The 19,114-nt window shown below is 50.8% G+C and overlaps 1 protein-coding gene across 9 annotated transcripts in view; it reads left to right on the top strand.

Moving 5' to 3' along the window:
* The window catches only part of Myh10 (myosin heavy chain 10), a 167,021-nt gene that overhangs the window by 137,426 nt on the left and 10,481 nt on the right, over positions 1 to 19,114 (top strand). For all 9 annotated transcript variants that reach the window (XM_028869400.2, XM_028869395.2, XM_028869397.2 and 6 more), the window contains 12 exons: positions 1,307 to 1,444; positions 1,845 to 1,968; positions 3,275 to 3,446; positions 4,829 to 5,041; positions 8,301 to 8,445; positions 9,296 to 9,502; positions 12,056 to 12,160; positions 12,928 to 13,080; positions 13,450 to 13,698; positions 14,201 to 14,413; positions 15,897 to 16,109; positions 16,689 to 16,850. In XM_028869400.2, coding sequence (XP_028725233.1) covers positions 1,307 to 1,444; positions 1,845 to 1,968; positions 3,275 to 3,446; positions 4,829 to 5,041; positions 8,301 to 8,445; positions 9,296 to 9,502; positions 12,056 to 12,160; positions 12,928 to 13,080; positions 13,450 to 13,698; positions 14,201 to 14,413; positions 15,897 to 16,109; positions 16,689 to 16,850 — 2,094 coding nt within the window. The remainder of the gene's footprint in view (positions 1 to 1,306; positions 1,445 to 1,844; positions 1,969 to 3,274; positions 3,447 to 4,828; positions 5,042 to 8,300; positions 8,446 to 9,295; positions 9,503 to 12,055; positions 12,161 to 12,927; positions 13,081 to 13,449; positions 13,699 to 14,200; positions 14,414 to 15,896; positions 16,110 to 16,688; positions 16,851 to 19,114) is intronic.

The following is a 19,114-nucleotide window of genomic DNA, read 5'->3' on the forward strand; positions in this document are numbered from 1 at the left end:
ATGCCCTTTTTAACCAGAACTGTCTTTCTATTGGGTTTTGAAGATGAGTTTCTTGGTTTTAGCATTAATAGGATTACCGTAGAAGATCTAGAACATTCAAAGCACTCGAGGCCCTCTCCCCATCCCTCCCCCTCCCGCCGCTCTTCTTGAACCATCTGAAACAGTGTGCACGATGATTACTCACTGAGAAGATACTGAACACACCGCTCTGTTGCCTGGTTTTGCCACCTTGTGAGTGTGCGGTGCAGGATGGAGTTAACAAAACCCAGGCAGTAGGAGCCGGGGGCTGATAGCTGGAGAGGGGGATAGAGCACCCTAGAGATGGAGGAGGCTTAAAAACCTGTCAGTCACCGCCTGTGGGATTTATATAGATTTTGATACCAGAAAATGGATTTTTTAAAGAGCCTTTTTTATTTTTATTTTTTAAGAGATGTAGTCTGGAGGCTTTTTGGATGAAATAACATGCTTGAGATTTGTTTTAGAATAAGCCAAAGGAAGGAGGTGGAGGTCCCCATGAAGGAGATGGGTCGTGAGTTGATTCCATGCCACTTCAGGTAGCATACAGGGCGTTATGCTTGGAAATGTGCTTGGAGCTTTTCATTACACCTCACAAGATTTATTCTGAAATTAACCAAAGTAAAACCTTTAAGCCAAGTTATTCTTGGGTTACTATGTACAACCATGTCCACTGATACATGTTTATTATCATATATAACAACATAGGATGTAGATAAAGATAAGAACATTAGAGTAAAACTGTGTAAACACTTAGACGTCATTCACTTTCACTACACGAGTGAGTGGTGCTGTGCAATTGTCTCATTTATATTTCCCATATCATTGTGCAACGTGAGTTTTAATTACTGTGTGTTATACCACCCCACAGATGTACCAAAGCCTAACTGTAAATCCTTTTCCCATAGTTTTCCTGGCATTAGAAACGGCACTGTTAGTGTTTGGCTTGGCGTTGCTGGCCTGCAATTCACAATCTCCTTTGCCTCAGCCTGCTGAGTGCCGGAGTTACAGCCACTGCCTCTACCCCCAGCTCATAGTGTGGTGGTTTTATCAAATCACCCTGACAGTTTCCTACAGTGTATTTGGAGGCATGTTTTCAGAGCTTGCCATGTCGGCTTCCGAAGGACTGACCCACAGTTTATGCTCTCACTTGTGAAGACACAAATACCCGCCTCATTCTTTCAAATCCCACCGAACACACAACATGAGCACGTCGCTCCCCCTGTGTGCTGCTGTGCGGCTGAGTCTTGCCAAGGAGCTGAGGAGACTGACGTAGGCTTTTCTTCTCCAGGACCTGGAAGAACAACTGGATGAGGAGGAGGGGGCTCGGCAGAAGCTGCAGCTGGAGAAGGTGACGGCAGAGGCCAAAATCAAGAAGATGGAAGAGGAGGTTCTGCTTCTCGAGGACCAGAACTCCAAATTTATCAAAGTAAGACCATTTCCATAGGGTGCTGCGGTAGAATCCAGAAGAGAGCTTGGCATACTCACAAACTGTGGCTTCAAACTGAAAAGGAGGGGACGAGAAAGTTCTGGAGAATTTTAGTTGTATTTACTTCCTCTGTAAGGCTTCCTGTCTGGAGTCCTGAAGACAGTCAAATGTCCTTACGACCTTTTCCAGTCTGTTCATTTACGCCACTTGTATCACCTGGTACTCGCGCTCTGAACACCAGGCAGGCACCAGGCAGGCACCTGGAGAGCACCTGGCTACCCTGATACAGCCCAGTGGAGCAGCAGGGGCCAGTTACCCACTTTTTCTCACATCACAGTAACCCCAAACTCAGGGTGCAGTTTTGCGTGTCTTTTCTAAAATAGGTTGTTTTTCTACTTAGGAAAAGAAACTCATGGAAGACCGAATTGCTGAGTGTTCCTCTCAGCTGGCTGAGGAGGAAGAAAAGGCAAAAAACTTGGCTAAAGTCAGAAACAAGCAAGAAGTGATGATCTCGGATTTAGAAGGTTGGTGTCAGCCAGAGACGCTCAGGACAGGGACTCAGGGTACTGGGGCATGGTGACTGCTTGTGACGAGGACGGCACTGTTACCGTAGGTCTTTCTGGTCATGTCGCTTAGTGTCCAGTGGAATCGAATCAGGATGGTTTCCTTCTTTTTAAACTTGCATTTGGTGAACTTGGTTGGGGTGGAAATTGATTCTGTAGGCCACTGGCATTCTGGACATTTGATCAAACACTGCATGGAAGGACCCAGGTGACACCTCACAAAGGGACTGGCCAGATGAGACCCTGGAGAGGAGCAGTGTCAGCAGCTCTGGCAGAAATGATGTCAGGATGAGGTGGCTGCAGAAGAAAGGACAGAAGCAGTGAAGGGCACTTAAGCCTGTCCCGGGTCCCGAAGCTAGTGAGCGCTGTCTGCTCGGCCCGCAGGGCTGTGCCCACTGGCTTTCTTTTCCTTTGCCAGACAGGGTTTCTCTGTGTAGTTTTGGAGCCTGTCTTGGATCTCGCTCTGTAGACCAGGCTGGCCTTGAACTCACAGATCCACCTGTCGTCTGCCTTCTGAGTGCTATGATTAAAGGCATGCGCCACCATGCCCAGCCTGCCACTAGCTTTCTTAATACATACTTTTTCAATGAGGAAAAAAATGGGGTTGTGGTTTGTTTGTTTGTTTGTTTTAAATACTTCAGGGTTGGAGAGGATTTTTGGTGGTGGTGGTTTGGGTTTTTTGTTTGGTTGTTTGGTTGGTTGGTTGGTATAGATAAAAGACAGAATGTCAGTATAAACTTCTCTGCTGCCCTTTGGGTCCTCTGCTAAAGAGGTGCCCATGACACAGATGTGTCCATCCAATCATCCTGTGGCACGCTCTTAGCAGAGGGCTCCTGCTAATGAACTCAGGACTCGCTGGTCACACTGCTGGAGCAAACAGTGGGAACAGAATTGGTTGGCAGCCTTTATTAAGGGACTGCAGCAGAGAGGCTGGGGAGACATGTGGCCTCTGCCCACTCGGTCTCACCAGGGCTTCTAGGACCAGGGGACGAGGGCTAGGCAGTGATTGGTGTAGCCCTCCCATTAGTGCCCTTTCCAGATCATCTTGGCTCTTAGAGTGTAGACTCATTTCCCCAAAAGGGGAGATCTTTAGACACCACCCAATTTCTCTTTAAATTCTCTCCATGTAATCATTGATCTCACCTCCAGCCATCTCGGTAGGTCTCGGGTGACCAGGCACTTGACTCGGGGTTAGCAAGGCAGTGACTGCATCCACTCACTGTGTGTCCTCTGCGTGTGGTGAAGGCTGTTCTCTCTCGCCCTGCAGAACGCTTGAAGAAGGAGGAGAAAACGCGTCAGGAGCTGGAAAAGGCCAAACGGAAACTGGACGGGGAGACCACCGACCTGCAGGACCAGATTGCTGAGCTGCAAGCGCAGGTCGATGAGCTCAAAATCCAGCTGGCCAAGAAGGAAGAGGAGCTTCAGGGAGCGCTGGCCAGGTCTGCAGCGCCAGCACACTCTGGGGGACAGCTGGATGGGCAGGCCTGCGTTCCTGCGTCTCGGCCCATGTCCGGGAGCACCAGAGAGCCCCAGGGAACAAGATGTGGTTTCTTTTTTTTTTTTTTTTTTTTTTTTTTTTTTTTTGGTTTTTTTCGAGACAGGGTTTCTCTGTGTAGCTTTGCGCCTTTCCTGGAACTCACTTGGTAGTCCAGGCTGGCCTCGAACTCACAGAGATCCGCCTGGCTCTGCCTCCCGAGTGCTGGGATTAAAGGCGTGCGCCACCAACGCCCGGCTAAGATGTGGTTTCTTTAATGTCGGCTATAACATAAGTTCATGAGAAACCCAGCCCAGCAGTACCTAATTTATATCAGGGCAGCAAGGTCTCATAAACCACTATCAATATTTAGACTTAGAAATAATTGTCACATCTCAAAATCCTGGAAGGGTTGCACCAGACAGCAAGCTCCTTTACCACATCAGATGTTTTCTTTTCTGTACATTACAGATTTGTCTCTGTGTTTTGGAATGTTCAAGGAAATAACATTTCAGAAATATTTCCTTCTTGTTCCATGATCTGATATTTAGTCCAAAGCCATTTGGAATACTGAAACCATTTCAAATATTTGTTTCTGTCTAGTATCTCATTTTTAAAGAGTTAACTACTTGGCTGCATGGTCTTGGAGCTTACTTTATAACATGTTTTAATTAAGAACAACTTGTAATGGGGCTGGAGATGTAACTCGGCTGGTGGAGTCCTTGCCTGCCATGCACAGAGCCCCAAGTCTGATCCCAGCACTAAGTACAAAGGTGCGTGCCTGTAATCCCAGGAGGTAGAGGCAGGAGGATCAAAAGTTCAGTCATCCTGGGTTCAGTGAGACCATGTCTCAAATTTGAAAAAGAGAGGAGAACATCTTATTAAAATTTTCTGGGCCTTGTCACTGTGAGTCCAGCCAAATACTTTCTGCCCTGGAAATAGGCCTTCTCACTTGGGAGACTCTAGAATTAAATACTGTTCCCATCAGAAAGCTCCGCCAGCGCTTACACCATGCATGTAAGTACGAAGATGTGCCAAAGAAAGGGGAACCAGAAGGTGCGAAGGCTGCAGGCCCGGACCACAGGGGTGCTCCGGCTGGTGGGGCAGCCCCCCTCCAGCAGGGTTCCGACCGTAACGTCTCACTTCCGAGGACATTTTAAAGTAGAGAAACACATCTCTCCCCGACGCCCACTGCTAGTTCGGGACCTTCTGCGGTCATTTACCTGGGAACCTAGTGCACCCAGCAGGCCCTTGGAGGGGTGCTGTGACTAGCATTGGTGATGAGGGAGGAGACAGCCCACCCACGCGCCCGCCACCTGAGTGCCTTTGTACCTGGGTCTTTGACAGAGGGGACGATGAGACGCTGCATAAGAACAACGCGCTTAAAGTCGTCCGGGAGCTGCAGGCCCAGATCGCTGAGCTCCAGGAAGACTTTGAGTCCGAAAAGGCATCGAGGAACAAGGCTGAGAAGCAAAAACGGGACCTAAGTGAGGAGCTGGAGGCCCTGAAGACAGAGCTGGAGGACACTCTGGACACCACGGCAGCCCAGCAGGAGCTACGGTGAGTGCGGGGGCTGCTGTGCCTTGAGTGATGGCCTGTTTCGCCCTGGGAGGATGATGGGGGAAATGGGTGAGGAAGCAGCTGTGGTTGTGACCAACCAAACAGCACAGTGAGAGATGGGAGATGTGGTCAGAGCTGCGGTCAGAAGGGCGAGGTGGCCATACCCAGAAGGGTTGCAGAGAGATGAACAGAGAACGAGATGGGACCAGAGGGAAAGGCGGGATAAACAGACGCGATGGAGTGGCCTGGCACCTGCAGACATTACAGTTGCCATGCACAGTGGAAGTCGGGCAGATGAGGAGGAGAGGGTCCAGACGAAAAGCCTGGAGAGGCAGCCCAGAGGAAGAGCGCTTGCTGAGCAAGCAGAGGCCCTGGGCTCAGTCCCCAACTGAGCTACAGAAGAAAGGAGAGTAGTCCAGGCCTCAAGCGTGGGTCTGCACGAGACAGTGTCTCTTCCCCCAGGAGCCAGGCAGGGGCTATTCCCACGTGCATAGATGGACACAGCCTGAGAAGGTTCCCAGGTAGGAGCCTAGAGTTAGCGACCCATAGACAGTCACACCTCAGATAGGCAGGGCCACTGGCATGTAGAGGTCACCGTGAGGCACTGGGACACGGTCCACCTTGTCTCTGCCTCTTGTTCACCCCTGCTCCTTCTGGGTACCTTGAATCCAGGCAGAAGGGAACCCACACTGCCTAGACTAGTGAGTCAGCCTGGCATGCAAGTGTGTACACACATACACGCCTGCCAGTGGCTCCAGGATGTGGTGATGGGGGAGCCGCCATTGCCCCGGGGTGAGGCTGCAATACTGGATAAAGTGAAGACAGGGTGGGGGGGGGGGTCGTTTCTGAATACAGAAATCAGGAGACGTAGGAATGGAGCCAAGCACGAGAAGGGAGGATTGGTATGCTGAAAACCAGTGTTCTCCTCCTTCCCAGAAGGGTCAGGATGTGACGTCTGGATCTTCTCATAGGCCAGGAACCCTGGGGAGAATGACATGTCACGGTATCTAGATAGCAGGTTGGCTGTGGAGAACAGTGAGACCGAGGTCAGACCCGGGCTTCAGGGGCACTCGGTAAAGACACTCACGGCCAGCCCAGCACATCGCCCAGGATTGGGGCCATGGATGTACATTAGCAGTTTAAGTTCTGGCCTGCTTTCCAAAGGTTCTGCTTTATAAAAGTCTAACTAAACTTGCAGAAGTACCCACTCTCCAAAGGCCTTTTTTACTTTCATTTTGTAACAAGGGTTGAGGTGTGTGCCCAGGTGTGCAGATGTGCGGATGCCTGAAGAGCCATGAGCTCAGATCCCTGGAACGGAACTTACAGGCAGTTGTGAGCCACGTGGTGGAGGTGCTGGGAACCGAACTCAGGACATCGGCGAGGGCAGTATACACTCTTAACCGCAGAGCCGGTTTCTGGCCCCTTAGATGGGCTTTTGACCACAGCTCTGACCATTTCTCCTGTTCATCTCTTGAAAAGATCAAACTATACTGAGAATATTTCACACCTATAAGTCCAGGTGCCTGGGTGACTGAGGCAGGAGGGTGCCCACCACGAGTTTGAAGCTAGCCTGGGCTAGAAAGAAATTCTGTATCCAAAAACTTGAAATGATGTGTGCACACTTACCAAAACCAAGCGTGTGCTCAGTGGTGGCACACACTCGGCAGAGCTGTGGCTGTCCTGCAGCCCGGGCGTATGCTCAAGCGTGTGCTCAGTGGTGGCACACACTAGGCAGAGCTGTGGCAGTCCCGCAGCCCGGGTGTACACTGTGCTCTCACTGAGGCCTGTGAGTGCCCGCTCACCCCTGCCTCGTCCGCTGGTTTTCCCTGACCATGTACTGTGGTCATGGGATTATCTTCCATGCCAAAACTCTATAGGGGGTGGGGTTGTTAGGTCTGGGGGAGGCAAGAGCTAGAGTTCCGTGACTTTGGGGTCCAGTAGAGACCAGGATCAAACTGAAAAGTGGATGAACTGGGTTTACTGGAAGTTTAACTGGAAGTCTGAGAAGCAGGACCCTGGCCACCAGGTAGGCTGAAGTAATCTTGGTGGAGAGCTGGCAGAGAACAGGCCAGACCAACTATCTGAGCCAACAGGACTTGGCTGAATTGGGCTTCGGTGACTCTTCTGTTTAGACTACATTTAACCACAGGGCTGGTAGCTGCAGTGGCCCTTTCTTGGCAGTGACCCTCTGGTCTCAGCTGTTCCACTGGTGAGAACAGGAAGGGGACGTGTCATTGGGAGTCAGTCAACATGGGTTATGCATCTGAAAGCGAACAGTCTTCCCGAGATGCCCCTCGGGTGGCTGTGGCCTTACGACAGTCAAGACATGCTAATGTGGGTGTTGGCAAGAGCGGGTTCACCTTACTGGTTTCCGTGTGCAGAGAGGTGGGCAGTCCAAGGACCTCCCACGCGGCAGGCAAGAGCTCTACCACAGAGCTGTATCACAGCTCCTGGTTTCCGGCTCTAAGCCGTGCACTTAAACATGATGCTCAGGTTGGCAGATTTGAAAAATGACTTCTCTGAAAAACATTAAATGGGTGAGCCGGCCCTGAGGGCGTGAGCATGGGAGAGCTGGCCTCATCTGTCACACAGCAGCATGGGCTAGGGAGATCCCCGCACCCCCTCTGTCCACCTGTAGCAGGCAGGAGCTGGTCCTACCTCTCCCCAGCTGCAGCTGAAGGACAGACATTAGTTACTCATTGCTGCTTCACGAAGATAATGAGGGAGGGAGGGAGGGAGGGAGGGAGGGAGGGAGGAAAGAAGAGAGAGAGAGAGAGAGAGAGAGAGAGAGAGAGAGAGAGAGAGAGAGAGAGAGAGAGAGAGAGAAAGAAAGAAAGAAAGAAAGAAAGAAAGAAAGAAAGAAAGAAAGAAAGAAAGAAAGAAAGAAAGAAAGAAAGAAAGGCTTGCTTATGGTGTGGTGCAGGGTCCAGAGGGTTGGCTGAACTGAGGCAGGCAGCTTGGTATCGCGTGTTTACAGTTCCTGACCTACAAGTGAGGCCAGACTGCACAAAGGACTTGACGCCCCTTGTGGAAATCACAGTGAATAACGGCTGTAAGTCAGCATGAAGGGCAGGTCGCACTGTTTCTAGGATTTCTGATGCCACGGTAATGGACGTGCCCACGTACTGGAAATAGCATGTCTGGTGTCTGTCAGTGGACTTGCCGTAGGTTTACACTAAGCCCAAACCGCGAGTAAATTGTGTTTTAATTGAACCGCTTGCCCACTTCTGATCTTCAAACTTGGAAACTGTGTCCCTAGCACAAAACGTGAGCAGGAAGTAGCGGAGCTGAAAAAGGCTCTCGAGGACGAGACCAAGAACCACGAAGCTCAGATCCAGGACATGAGACAGAGGCACGCCACGGCGCTGGAGGAGCTTTCTGAGCAGCTGGAACAGGCCAAGAGGGTGAGGACCCTGGCTGGTGTCCCAGTGAGCCCCCCCGCCCCGACAGACCCAGTCGGCTGTTGACGCAGTCCCACCGGCTAGCTCCCAGCCGTTGTAGGGCACTGCTGGCCCCTGTTCTCCTGGGCTCACCTCGGCCACCATACCACGTTAGCCCGTTCGCCTGTGCTCACCTCGGCCTCATCCCCTGCCCCAGGATGGGCGGCCATCCTCGTTCTTCCCCACGGGCTTCCTCCCGCTTGCCACCTTCCCGTTTCTCCCTTCTGCCCAGCGACAGGCCGCCCGTCACTGTACAGGGGTGGGTGTTAGCGTTCAAGTGAGGCCAGTCTGCTGAGAGTCTGGCTTCAGCACGGTAGGGGAACCTGCCGTTGCCATTTAAAGAAAAGGGAAAGTGAGGCCCAGCAGCATCAGCTAGGGTCCCCCAGCTAGGAGTGGAGAGGCAGAGTAAAGCCACGTCTGTGGCCACAGAGCCCCGGGTAGTGTCGGCTCCACCCTCAGCCATGCGCAGACAGACCCGATCCTGCTCCAAACTCAGGTTAGTAAGTTTGGAAAAATGTTTTAACGAACAACTTGTTACTCACTGCACATAGTTGATTCTTTCTGCCCTATATGGACAAGAAGAATTACACAGTACGATGAGTACCTCACAGTCCACAGTCAGTGCCCCAGCAATGCAGGAGGTGTCGCCCATCCGGAACCCCGGCTGCTCAGGATGGGTGTCTCCATGCATTCCTCCGGCACATGGTGATTGTAGGCTCACTGTGTGCCCCGCAGAACTCGGCAGACACAAAAGAGTGATTTTTATGGAGTGCTGAAAGACAAAAGCTCAAGAATTCTTCCTCTCCTCTCCTAGTTCAAAGCCAATTTGGAAAAGAACAAGCAGGGCCTGGAGACGGACAACAAGGAGCTGGCGTGCGAGGTAAAGGTACTCCAGCAGGTCAAGGCCGAGTCGGAGCACAAGAGGAAAAAACTGGATGCCCAGGTCCAGGAGCTCCACGCCAAGGTGTCAGAAGGTGACAGGCTCAGGGTAGAGCTGGCCGAGAAAGCAAACAAGCTACAGGTAAGCTGGTTCTGGAATGTTCTGCTAGGTACCTGGAAAGCATCATACAGTTAAATATGGCAGCTCTGGAGTGTGTGTTTGATGAAGATAAATAATCCTTACTTAAAGAATAAGACAAGTGAGTTGTTTGGACCTGCCTAACGCTGCTGTGAATTGTGGCTGTAGTTGGGTGTTTTTGAGCACAATTTCATCTCCTCTGTTAGTCTAGCAAACTAGAGCACCAGAGAGACCGGCTTTACACATGAGGTTAAAGGATAAATTGGTACAGCTTCTTTTTCCTAGTTTGAGAGTTGTGTAGTATAAGCCATAAAACTGAATATTCTTGGACCCCCCAAAATCGGTGTCTTTCTTGTTTATCCTAGAGAGAAAGCTACACACAGGTTCACTTTAAAGTGGCTCACTGTAGAGATGTGTGTGTAAGAGCTCTGGATCCGAGATACTGTAGAGATGTGTGTGTAAAAGCACTGGGTCAGAGATGCTGTAGAGATGTGTGTGTAAGAGCTCTGGATCCGAGATGCTGTAGAGATGTGTGTGTAAGAGCACTGGGTCAGAGATACTGTAGAGATGTGTGTGTGTAAGAGCTCTGGATCCGAGATACTGTAGAGATGTGTGTGTAAGAGCACTGGGTCAGAGATACTGTAGAGATGTGTGTGTAAGAGCACTGGATCAGAGATACTGTAGAGATGTGTGTGTAAGAGCACTGGATCAGAGATACTGTAGAGATGTGTATGTAAGAGCTCTGGATCCGAGATACCGTCAGTGTCTAATACGGCCGTCGATGTAGCCAGTAGAGCGGCTTACGGATGAATCTTTGGTTGGACGAGATGTTTATGCTGCTGCACCAAAAAAAAAAAATACAGAAGTTGGTTTTTACAAAGGCTCAGGGTCTCCCAGCAGTTCAGTGGGCTGCTCCAGTCTGAGAACACAGGGCAGGGAGGAGGCTAGAGCTAACGGTGGCCAGCCGCATGCATCTGGGGAACCTCCAGCCCAGTCCCCAGCATGCACTCAGTTCCTCCAGCAGGGTGGTGACAGTGTGTCAAGTGTCACCCTTCAGGAATCCCATCAGACACTCAGCAAGTGGTGGGTCATGTGGGTGCTGTGCCTGGAAGGACAGCGGGTACTCAGCACGGACCACACAGTCTGCCCAGATACTCTAAGCACAGTGTGCCATGTTTATCTTTTAGGGAATTGTAGGACCCCACCTGAAACCCAGGTTTCTGCATCCTGGCCAGGGATGTCACAAGCAGGCCTTTTAGGGAGAGCAGCTTCTGGCCTGCTGTGTACAAAATACCTGTGTGTGCCTGTGTGTGTGTGTGGGGGGGGGGGGGCTCTCACAGATCTCTGAACCTTTTCCTGAAAGGGAGATGTTAGAAACAGTATTCTGAGCTGCATGGCTTGGAGGTGAGGTGAGCGACACCGTGGTTTCCTGGGAAGCACTAGGCTTCTTCATGCCAGTTCCACATGCTAGGCAAGAAAGCTGAAGGTCATAGAAGCTTTCAGAGGTCTTCCTCAGCACCCTGTACCCAAGAGCAGTGAAAGATGAGTTCTCTGAAGGACGTTCCTGGACAAGCGAAAATAGAAGCATGGTTGTCTTGTTAGGTGTGCAGGTGTGTCCTCCATATACTCCCTCTGTGACAGCACAAGCAGAGGACAAAGGGTGGCCGCTGTCTCTTCTGAGTCCCTCCAAACTGTATCCACAGCACTCACAAAAATTGAATAGAATAAAATAAAAGGCATCTTAGACCATAGGGACTTTTTTTTCTCTTTTTTGAAAATATTTTAAGCTATCTTTTTTTTTTTTAATAAATGAGTGTTTTATTGTCCACATATATGCCGGCATACCACTGTGGGCCTGATGCCCACCAAGACCAGAAGAGGGCATTGGGGTCCCTGGGAACCGAACCCAGATCTTCCAGAAAAGCAGCCAACTCTTACCCTCTGAGCCATCTCTCTGGCCCCTTTTGGAGACATCCTTCACTGAGGAGGAAGAGGAAACATTACATTATTCCTAGAGTCTGGCCATCAACAGCTGTATAGTCATCCTGATTTTAAAAGCTGGGAGAATTCTGGGCTGATGACTAGTATGCTTATTTCCTTTTGAGTCCCTTAACTAAAATGTCAAGTTCTGTAGGAATGTAACTTCTGTGTGCCTCACAGCATGTGCCCAATGCAGAGTAACACAAAAGAAAACGCCTGCTGGCCCACGGTGGCCCTTCACACGGCCACGGCAGTGACTTCCAGTGGCTGTGCTTTCGGTTTTTGTCTGTCCGTGGGGAAAGTGAAGCCAGACGTGGTCATGACGTCAAGACGCCTCTGCCCTTTCAGGGGGAGACTGTGGGGAGGGGGGCTGAGAGCAGGTGTTAGCTGCTCTCAGGTGGAGTACCACCAGGTGGGAGGCAGGCCTTGAGTGTGCTAGTTAAAGTTCTCCCACACGCTCACACACACAGAAGCACCACACGCGTGCACACGCATGCACTGCTCTGTTCTCTAGGAGCTGTGGTGAGAGATCCTTTCCTCACTGTGGAACTGAATTTCATCCTTACCTCCTTGCAGAATGAGCTGGATAATGTCTCAACCCTTCTGGAAGAAGCTGAGAAGAAAGGTATTAAATTTGCTAAGGATGCAGCCGGTCTCGAGTCTCAACTGCAGGACACACAGGTATTGTGGGGGAGCCAGGGAGGGAGTGGGTGGGTGTGTGCTAGACTCTGAAACAGAGGGCTTTGGGCCGATCGATTGACAGGAAGTTCTGTCAGAGCGTTACCTCTGTGCCCAGGACGTCTGCTGAACGTTTCTGTGATGGAGCAGCCGATGAGACAAGCATTGTTTCTGGGATTTGGGTGAGGGGCTCAGGATATGGGGGTAAAAGTCTTGGATAGAGAGCAGAATAATTGAGCTGTGAGGGACAAGTTCAGCACCCAGTGCAGACGCTGCACACCTCGTCAGTGAGACCAAAGGAGGCAACAGCCCTGGAACACAAGCTGTAAAAATGTTCCAGTCCAAAAGCAACAAAGACATGCTTGCATTTGTATTTGGGGGGAGCAATCAAGCTAAAAATAGAAAGGAAAAATGATTAACGGGGTGGCTGAGACTGATCATGGATCAGAATGCCTGCCAAATGCTGGGACTGAGGCAGGGGAGTACAAAGGAGGAGATTGGAGGGACTGCAGCTCAGGGCATGTGAGGGGCAGAGTGGTGTCACCTGGGTCCCGGCGAGAATGGGTGGAGGGTGCGGTTTGCGTTGCAGATGGTTACGGAACTGTCTTGGGTGTTCATTGGTGTCACTAGGTATTTCTTGTCACTGAGGTACTTTCTTCATGACGTAATTGTCAAGAGTGAGTTATTTTAGTTTGGTCTTTTGTTTTTCTGGCGGGGCTCAAGCCCAGGTTTGATGATGGGGTAGCCTACACTCACTCTTAAACACACAGGAGCTCCTGCAGGAAGAGACTCGCCAGAAACTGAACCTGAGCAGTAGGATCCGGCAGCTGGAGGAGGAGAAGAACAGCCTTCAGGAGCAGCAGGAGGAGGAGGAGGAGGCTAGGAAGAACCTGGAAAAGCAGGTGTTGGCCCTGCAGTCCCAGGTGCGTGGGTTTTTTCGGGGAGCAGTGTGCCCTAGATGTGCTGTGAACAGCGGCTGGCTGGCCATGTGGGACTCTGCCACTGTATTTGGGGCAGTTAATTAGGCTGCACTAATTAAGCTCACTGCATGGATTTTCTCTGACACAGCCAAACGCTGATGTCCTCTTCCTAATGTCGCAACCTTTAAAGACAGAATCGTGGCTTCTGTGAGCTTTCAGCCCAGCTGCCATTCGACAGCTTAGCTAAGGCCCCTTTCCCAGGATTCCTTGTCAGTGTTGGTTCATTATATTGAAAGAACATGTTTTTATTCTTGAAATGCAAAAGTCAGATGAGTTCTTATACAGACCCTTTTTTCCTCACCCAAAACCTAGTTGGCTGACACCAAGAAGAAAGTGGACGATGACCTGGGGACAATTGAGAGTTTGGAAGAAGCCAAAAAGAAGCTGCTGAAGGACGTGGAGGCGCTGAGCCAGCGGCTGGAGGAGAAGGTCCTAGCGTATGACAAGCTGGAGAAAACTAAGAACCGGCTGCAGCAGGAACTGGACGACCTGACGGTGGACCTGGACCACCAGCGCCAGATCGTGTCCAACTTGGAGAAGAAACAGAAGAAGTTCGATCAGGTGAGGGCTGCACCCGTGTCCCAGGCCCCCGAGACCCCACATCCTGACCAGGCTTGTGCTTTGGTTTTGCTTTAAGACACCCTTTTCCTACTTAAAAGTAATACAGTGTTCAGAAAGCATAAAAGAGGAAGTAGGAGAAGACCTGTGCATCATCCTGCGCAGGTGAAGACCCACCATGCGGAGTTCTTGGCATGAGCACCGTGTCAGGCCTGGGAGTGTACTGTCTGCGAATGTGTCTATATAATGATGCACTGTGCACAGCACCCAAGTGCCAGCTCATTCATGTTTCACACAAGCCCATACTTGTGGCCTATCCACTTTGTGTTTTACTGTGGCCTGTTACATGAAGGCAGGTGTGGGATTTTCCCCTTGGGCATTGTTGGCACTCAGAAAGCTTTGAAAGTCCACATGGGATGGTCAGCCTGTGGTGGTATTCTTAGGGTGAGCAAGCCCGCGCCATTGGTGAGTGGTGGTTTCACTGTGCCCGTCTGCTCTTGCACAGCTGTTGGCAGAAGAGAAGGGCATCTCTGCTCGCTATGCGGAAGAGCGGGACCGGGCTGAAGCTGAGGCCAGGGAGAAAGAAACCAAAGCTCTCTCCCTGGCGCGGGCCCTGGAAGAAGCCTTGGAGGCCAAGGAGGAATTCGAGAGGCAAAATAAGCAGCTCCGAGCAGACATGGAAGACCTGATGAGTTCCAAAGATGATGTGGGGAAGAATGTAAGTTGCCCATAGCTGTGTGACAGGAAGGACCTGGGGACGCTGACCCATAGCAAAGCCAACTTGAGCCTTGTCCTGCAGGCAGATAGGGGCCAATCTGGGCCAAGTCACATGTGGAATTCTTTTTTTTTAATCTATTTCTTTCATGTATGAATATATCGTCTGCAGCCTCTGTGCAAGCTGAATGCATGCCTGGTGTCCTTGAAGGCAGGGGAGGGCACTGGATCCCTTGGGACTAGAATTACAGGTGGTTGTGAGCTGCCTGCCATCTTCCCGGCCCCCAAATGTGGAATTCTTGCAGCAACCCTAGCAGGTGGCCAGATATTTATCCTTGCCCTGGCCCTCCCTGCCCCAAGCCGTCCTGGCAGAGGCATCTCTCAACAAGAGGGCTTCACATCTGCATCACCAGTGAGTCTCAAACCCGAATGTTCCCAGGTGCCCTGGGAGACAGAGGTTCGTGGGAGCTGAAGCCCGTTTCCCACTCCCGCTGGCCTTCCCCGTGGGGCCTGAGTGCTTGCCTTCAAGGTGTCTGCAGCTGTCGGGACTTACAGTCTAGACATCTCTGTGTATTCCCCCATGTGTGCCTTCCCCAGGAGTTCCCCATGCTTGTCCCTTGCCCTGCGCCCTCCCAGAGTGAATCTGGGCCTGCAATTCAGAGATGAAGTCCCAGCCTGGCTCTTCTCCCTGCTTCCCTTCTTATTCTGGAAAGGGAGCCTCTTAGGCTTCTCATGCCATCAGCACGTGCACTCTGAAAAGTGTGAGTGTAAAGAGCAGGTGTTGTCTGCATGGGTTTGTGGACCCTCTGACCACCCCGTGGGTGATGGAAGACCACCCTCGTCCCACGGGGCCCTCTGCATACCAGCTCCATGGCCAAGGAGAGGCTAGCCAGGGTAGATACCACCCGGTAAAAGTGAAGAGAAAGCGCGATAGTGCTTCCATAGTCTCTGCCGTAACCAACACTCACACAGCCTTGTGGATTTGTGACTGCTGGGTTACCAGATGCCAAGTGCTGCTTCCTAATCTTGCTCTGCTCGCCCTGTGAGAGCTAACATGACCACGGTCCCCAAAGGGCATGTGTGACAGACAGCCCTTAGGTCTGCTTCAAGAGGTTGGGCAGGCCAGCAGGGGCAGGAGGTGGAGCACTCAGTACGTGCCAGGTCAGAAGACTCTAGTCTGTGCAGGACACTGAGAGAAGTGTCAGGCCTCCTGTGGCCGTGCCTGCTTTTCAGACTAACCCCCTGCCATCACAAGTTTGCTCGGGAGCCTTGCCAGTGTGAGTGGTCTCTCGTGAGGCTCCTGTACCCTTCTCACACAGCAGACGGGGGCCCCAGCACCCAGGTCCGCCAGCCCGCGCTGCAGCTTCAGAGCCCTGTCACTCACGTGGAGTGATTCACCGCAGTCAGAACTGCAGTCTGAAATCACGTCTCCCAACAGAAGCCTAGCAGCCTCCGCTCACCAATTCTGATGCTTCCCCGTGCCTTAGGTCCATGAGCTTGAGAAATCCAAGCGGGCCTTGGAGCAACAGGTGGAGGAGATGCGGACCCAGCTGGAGGAACTGGAGGACGAGCTCCAGGCCACAGAGGATGCCAAGCTCCGCCTGGAGGTCAACATGCAGGCCATGAAGGCCCAGTTTGAGAGAGACCTGCAAACCAGAGACGAGCAGAATGAGGAAAAGAAGCGGCTGCTGCTTAAGCAGGTGGGTTGGGGAGGCATGCTCTCCAGAGCCCGGCTGGGTGTTCTGACAGCAGTCAGCCCTGCGGGTCACGCGAACCTCAGGGGAGCAGTAGCTGGAGAAAACGTTGACTGCTGAAGGACTTGGCTGTCACTGGGTTTGATTCTGTCTTTCTCTAGTGTCATGGCTGCCTTCAGAGGAAAGCCATCAGGGTGCTCAGGTGTACGGAGAGGGAGGAAACTGCCCAGCAGATGGGGCACACTGCAGACTCCCACCACTCAGGCTCCATGGCCTCCTTAAATCACACCCCACCTCCACCCCCAGCAGACTGGGATCAAACCCATGACTTTGCACACGCTAGACAACCACCCTACTTCTGAGCTACATCCCCTGCCCTTAAAGCATTGTTTATAAGGGAAAGAAAAGGATTGGTACTTAATTTTTTAATGCATATATAGTAAATTGCTCTTTAAAAGCGGATTCATCCTATCACATCTATATCCTACATTTCTATATCACATTAGTAATACAATAGGGACTCTTTGGTGACAGGGACCTCTGCAGAAAGACAAGCTCCCCTCGTAACCCAGCACTGTCCTTCAGGTTCGGGAGCTCGAGGCAGAGCTGGAGGATGAGCGGAAACAGAGGGCGCTTGCTGTGGCGTCCAAGAAGAAGATGGAGATAGACCTGAAGGACCTGGAGGCTCAGATCGAGGCCGCGAACAAAGCCCGGGACGAAGTGATCAAGCAGCTTCGCAAACTTCAGGTAGGTGTGGCAGGCTTAGCTCTGCTGACAGGGTCCCATGGCCTCACTAGAGCCAAGCATGTGGTTTCTACACAAGATGAAACTGAAGCTGGGAGGCAGTGCACGCACCCAGCTGTCACACGGAGCTGCTGTGCCCTTGGGTATTGGATTTGCTTTTGAGACAGAACTGGGGGCGGGGGGCGGGTAGGAGGAACATCTTTGCTGGAATTTGGTCCTGTGTTCCTCAACACCCTCAAGTAATATTCTCCATCCAGCCTCATCCCCAAAAGGAAGTAGTGACTTTCCTCCTACAGGGCTGCAAATGTAATCTTTTCAGACAGCTCCAATCATCACTCTGTTGCCCAGAAGACAGTTTTATGGCCACAATGAGAAAAGGGGACCTCTAGTTATTCATGATACCGAGCCAGTGTAGGGTGGCACCTCTCTTCTGTGGTTGGGTATAGGCATTGCTGGGAAAGGGTGTGAACTGGGACCAAAACTTGAGGAAATTCTCCTTCCTTTAACTTTGTGATTCCACATCTTGAACATGCCCTCAGCAACTCTCTTAGCCAAAGCCTTTGTAAAGGTAAATGATTCACTAGCCACTGCCTGACAGGCTGTGTGGGAGAGCTGCAGGACAAGCCGCCTGGAAAAGAAGATGCCATGGGAACTGTTGCTTCCAACTGCACATGTGCAGATAGATCGCATCAAAGCCTCTGTGGGAGACTGCCTGTGGACAGCAGCTGTGTGGGCAGTGGCTTCCCTTTCATGTACTTTCTTTAAAGCTGAGGAGAGGCCTGGAGTTATAAGAGTACTTGTTGCTCTTGCCCAGGACCAACCTTGGATTCCCAGCACACATGGTGGCTCACATGAACTTTACTCCAGCTCCAGGGGATCTGTTGCCCTCTTCTGGCCTCCACGGGTACTGCATGCATATGTGGTACACATGTACACCCACAGGCAAAACATTCACAAACTTTTTTTGTTTGGGTTTGGTTTTGTTTTTTGTTTTTAGTTTTTGAAGATAGCGTTTCACTATGTAACAGCCTTGGCTGCCCTGGAACAAGCTCTGTAGACTAGGCTGGGCTCAGACTCACAGAGATCTGCCTCATGAGTGCTGGAATTAAAGGTGTGTGCCACCACCAACCAGCTTTAAATTAAAAAAGTTTTAAAGCTGAATACAAACATTTTTATTTTGGCTTGATAATAATTAAAAAAAATATTTTTCATTACCAAAAAAAGATCAAAATACTGAATTTTTATTGGCAGCTGTGTATTGAGATGTGTTCACATACCATAGAACCTGTTTCATTTCCTTTGGTTTGGGGTTTTGAGGTGTGTGTTTATCTTGAGTTATAGAACCCAGTGCTAATTACAGCCCTTCCTAAAGAAGCCACATACCTGTTAGCTGCCATTACCATCCTCATTCCCCGTCTCTGCCACAGCCAATGCGAATGTGCTACACTGACCTGGTGTGTCTGGGTTTGGCTTTATTGGCCATTTCATAGAAATGAAATCCTACAATAGATGGATTTTTGTGGCTGCTTCTTTCACGTAATGCTTTTCAAGCCTTATCCGTGTCATAGTATGAATTAGCACTTTATGGCTTTATTACTGAATAATCCCATTGTACGGATATACAGATGAAACATGCCCATCACATTTTGTTCATCCATTCAAAGCTAGAAGCAGTAGGCAGTTTCTACTTTTTGGCTCTCATGAAATTCACTAATATGAACACAGTCTTGGTTATTTTTCTATTGTGCTAAGACACAATGATCAAATAACTTACAGAGAAATGCACTTAATTTTGGACTCACAGTTGCAGAGGGTTAGAGCCGTGACCATCTTGTCGGGAGCATGGCTGCAGGCAGGCACTGGAGCGGCGGCTGAGAGCGCCCCCTGGAGCCACAACCAAAGGCAGAGAGAGAGAGAGAGAGCTAACTGGGAATGGTATGGGTGTGGGCTTTTGAAAGGCCTCAGAGGCCACACCCCCTTGTCCTTCCCAAACAGTTCCACCAACTAGGGACTGAGTTCTCAAATCTATGAGCCTCTGGAGACCATTCTCATTCAAACCACCACACCCATCCATTTGTATGGCTGTGTGTTTTCAATCTCCTGATCTTTTTCTTCCACCTGAGTGCCAGATAATACACTATCTGTATTTAACTTTTGATTTTATGTCTGTTTGCTTTAAGAGACAGGGTCTTACTGTGTAGTCTCAGTTGGCCTTGAACTCAAGCGACCCGCCTGCTTCTGCCCCCTAACTGCTGGGATTAGAGGTG

The sequence above is a fragment of the Peromyscus leucopus genome, chromosome 8b (genome assembly GCF_004664715.2).
Source record: "Peromyscus leucopus breed LL Stock chromosome 8b, UCI_PerLeu_2.1, whole genome shotgun sequence".
Classification (NCBI taxonomy): Eukaryota; Metazoa; Chordata; class Mammalia; order Rodentia; family Cricetidae; genus Peromyscus; species Peromyscus leucopus.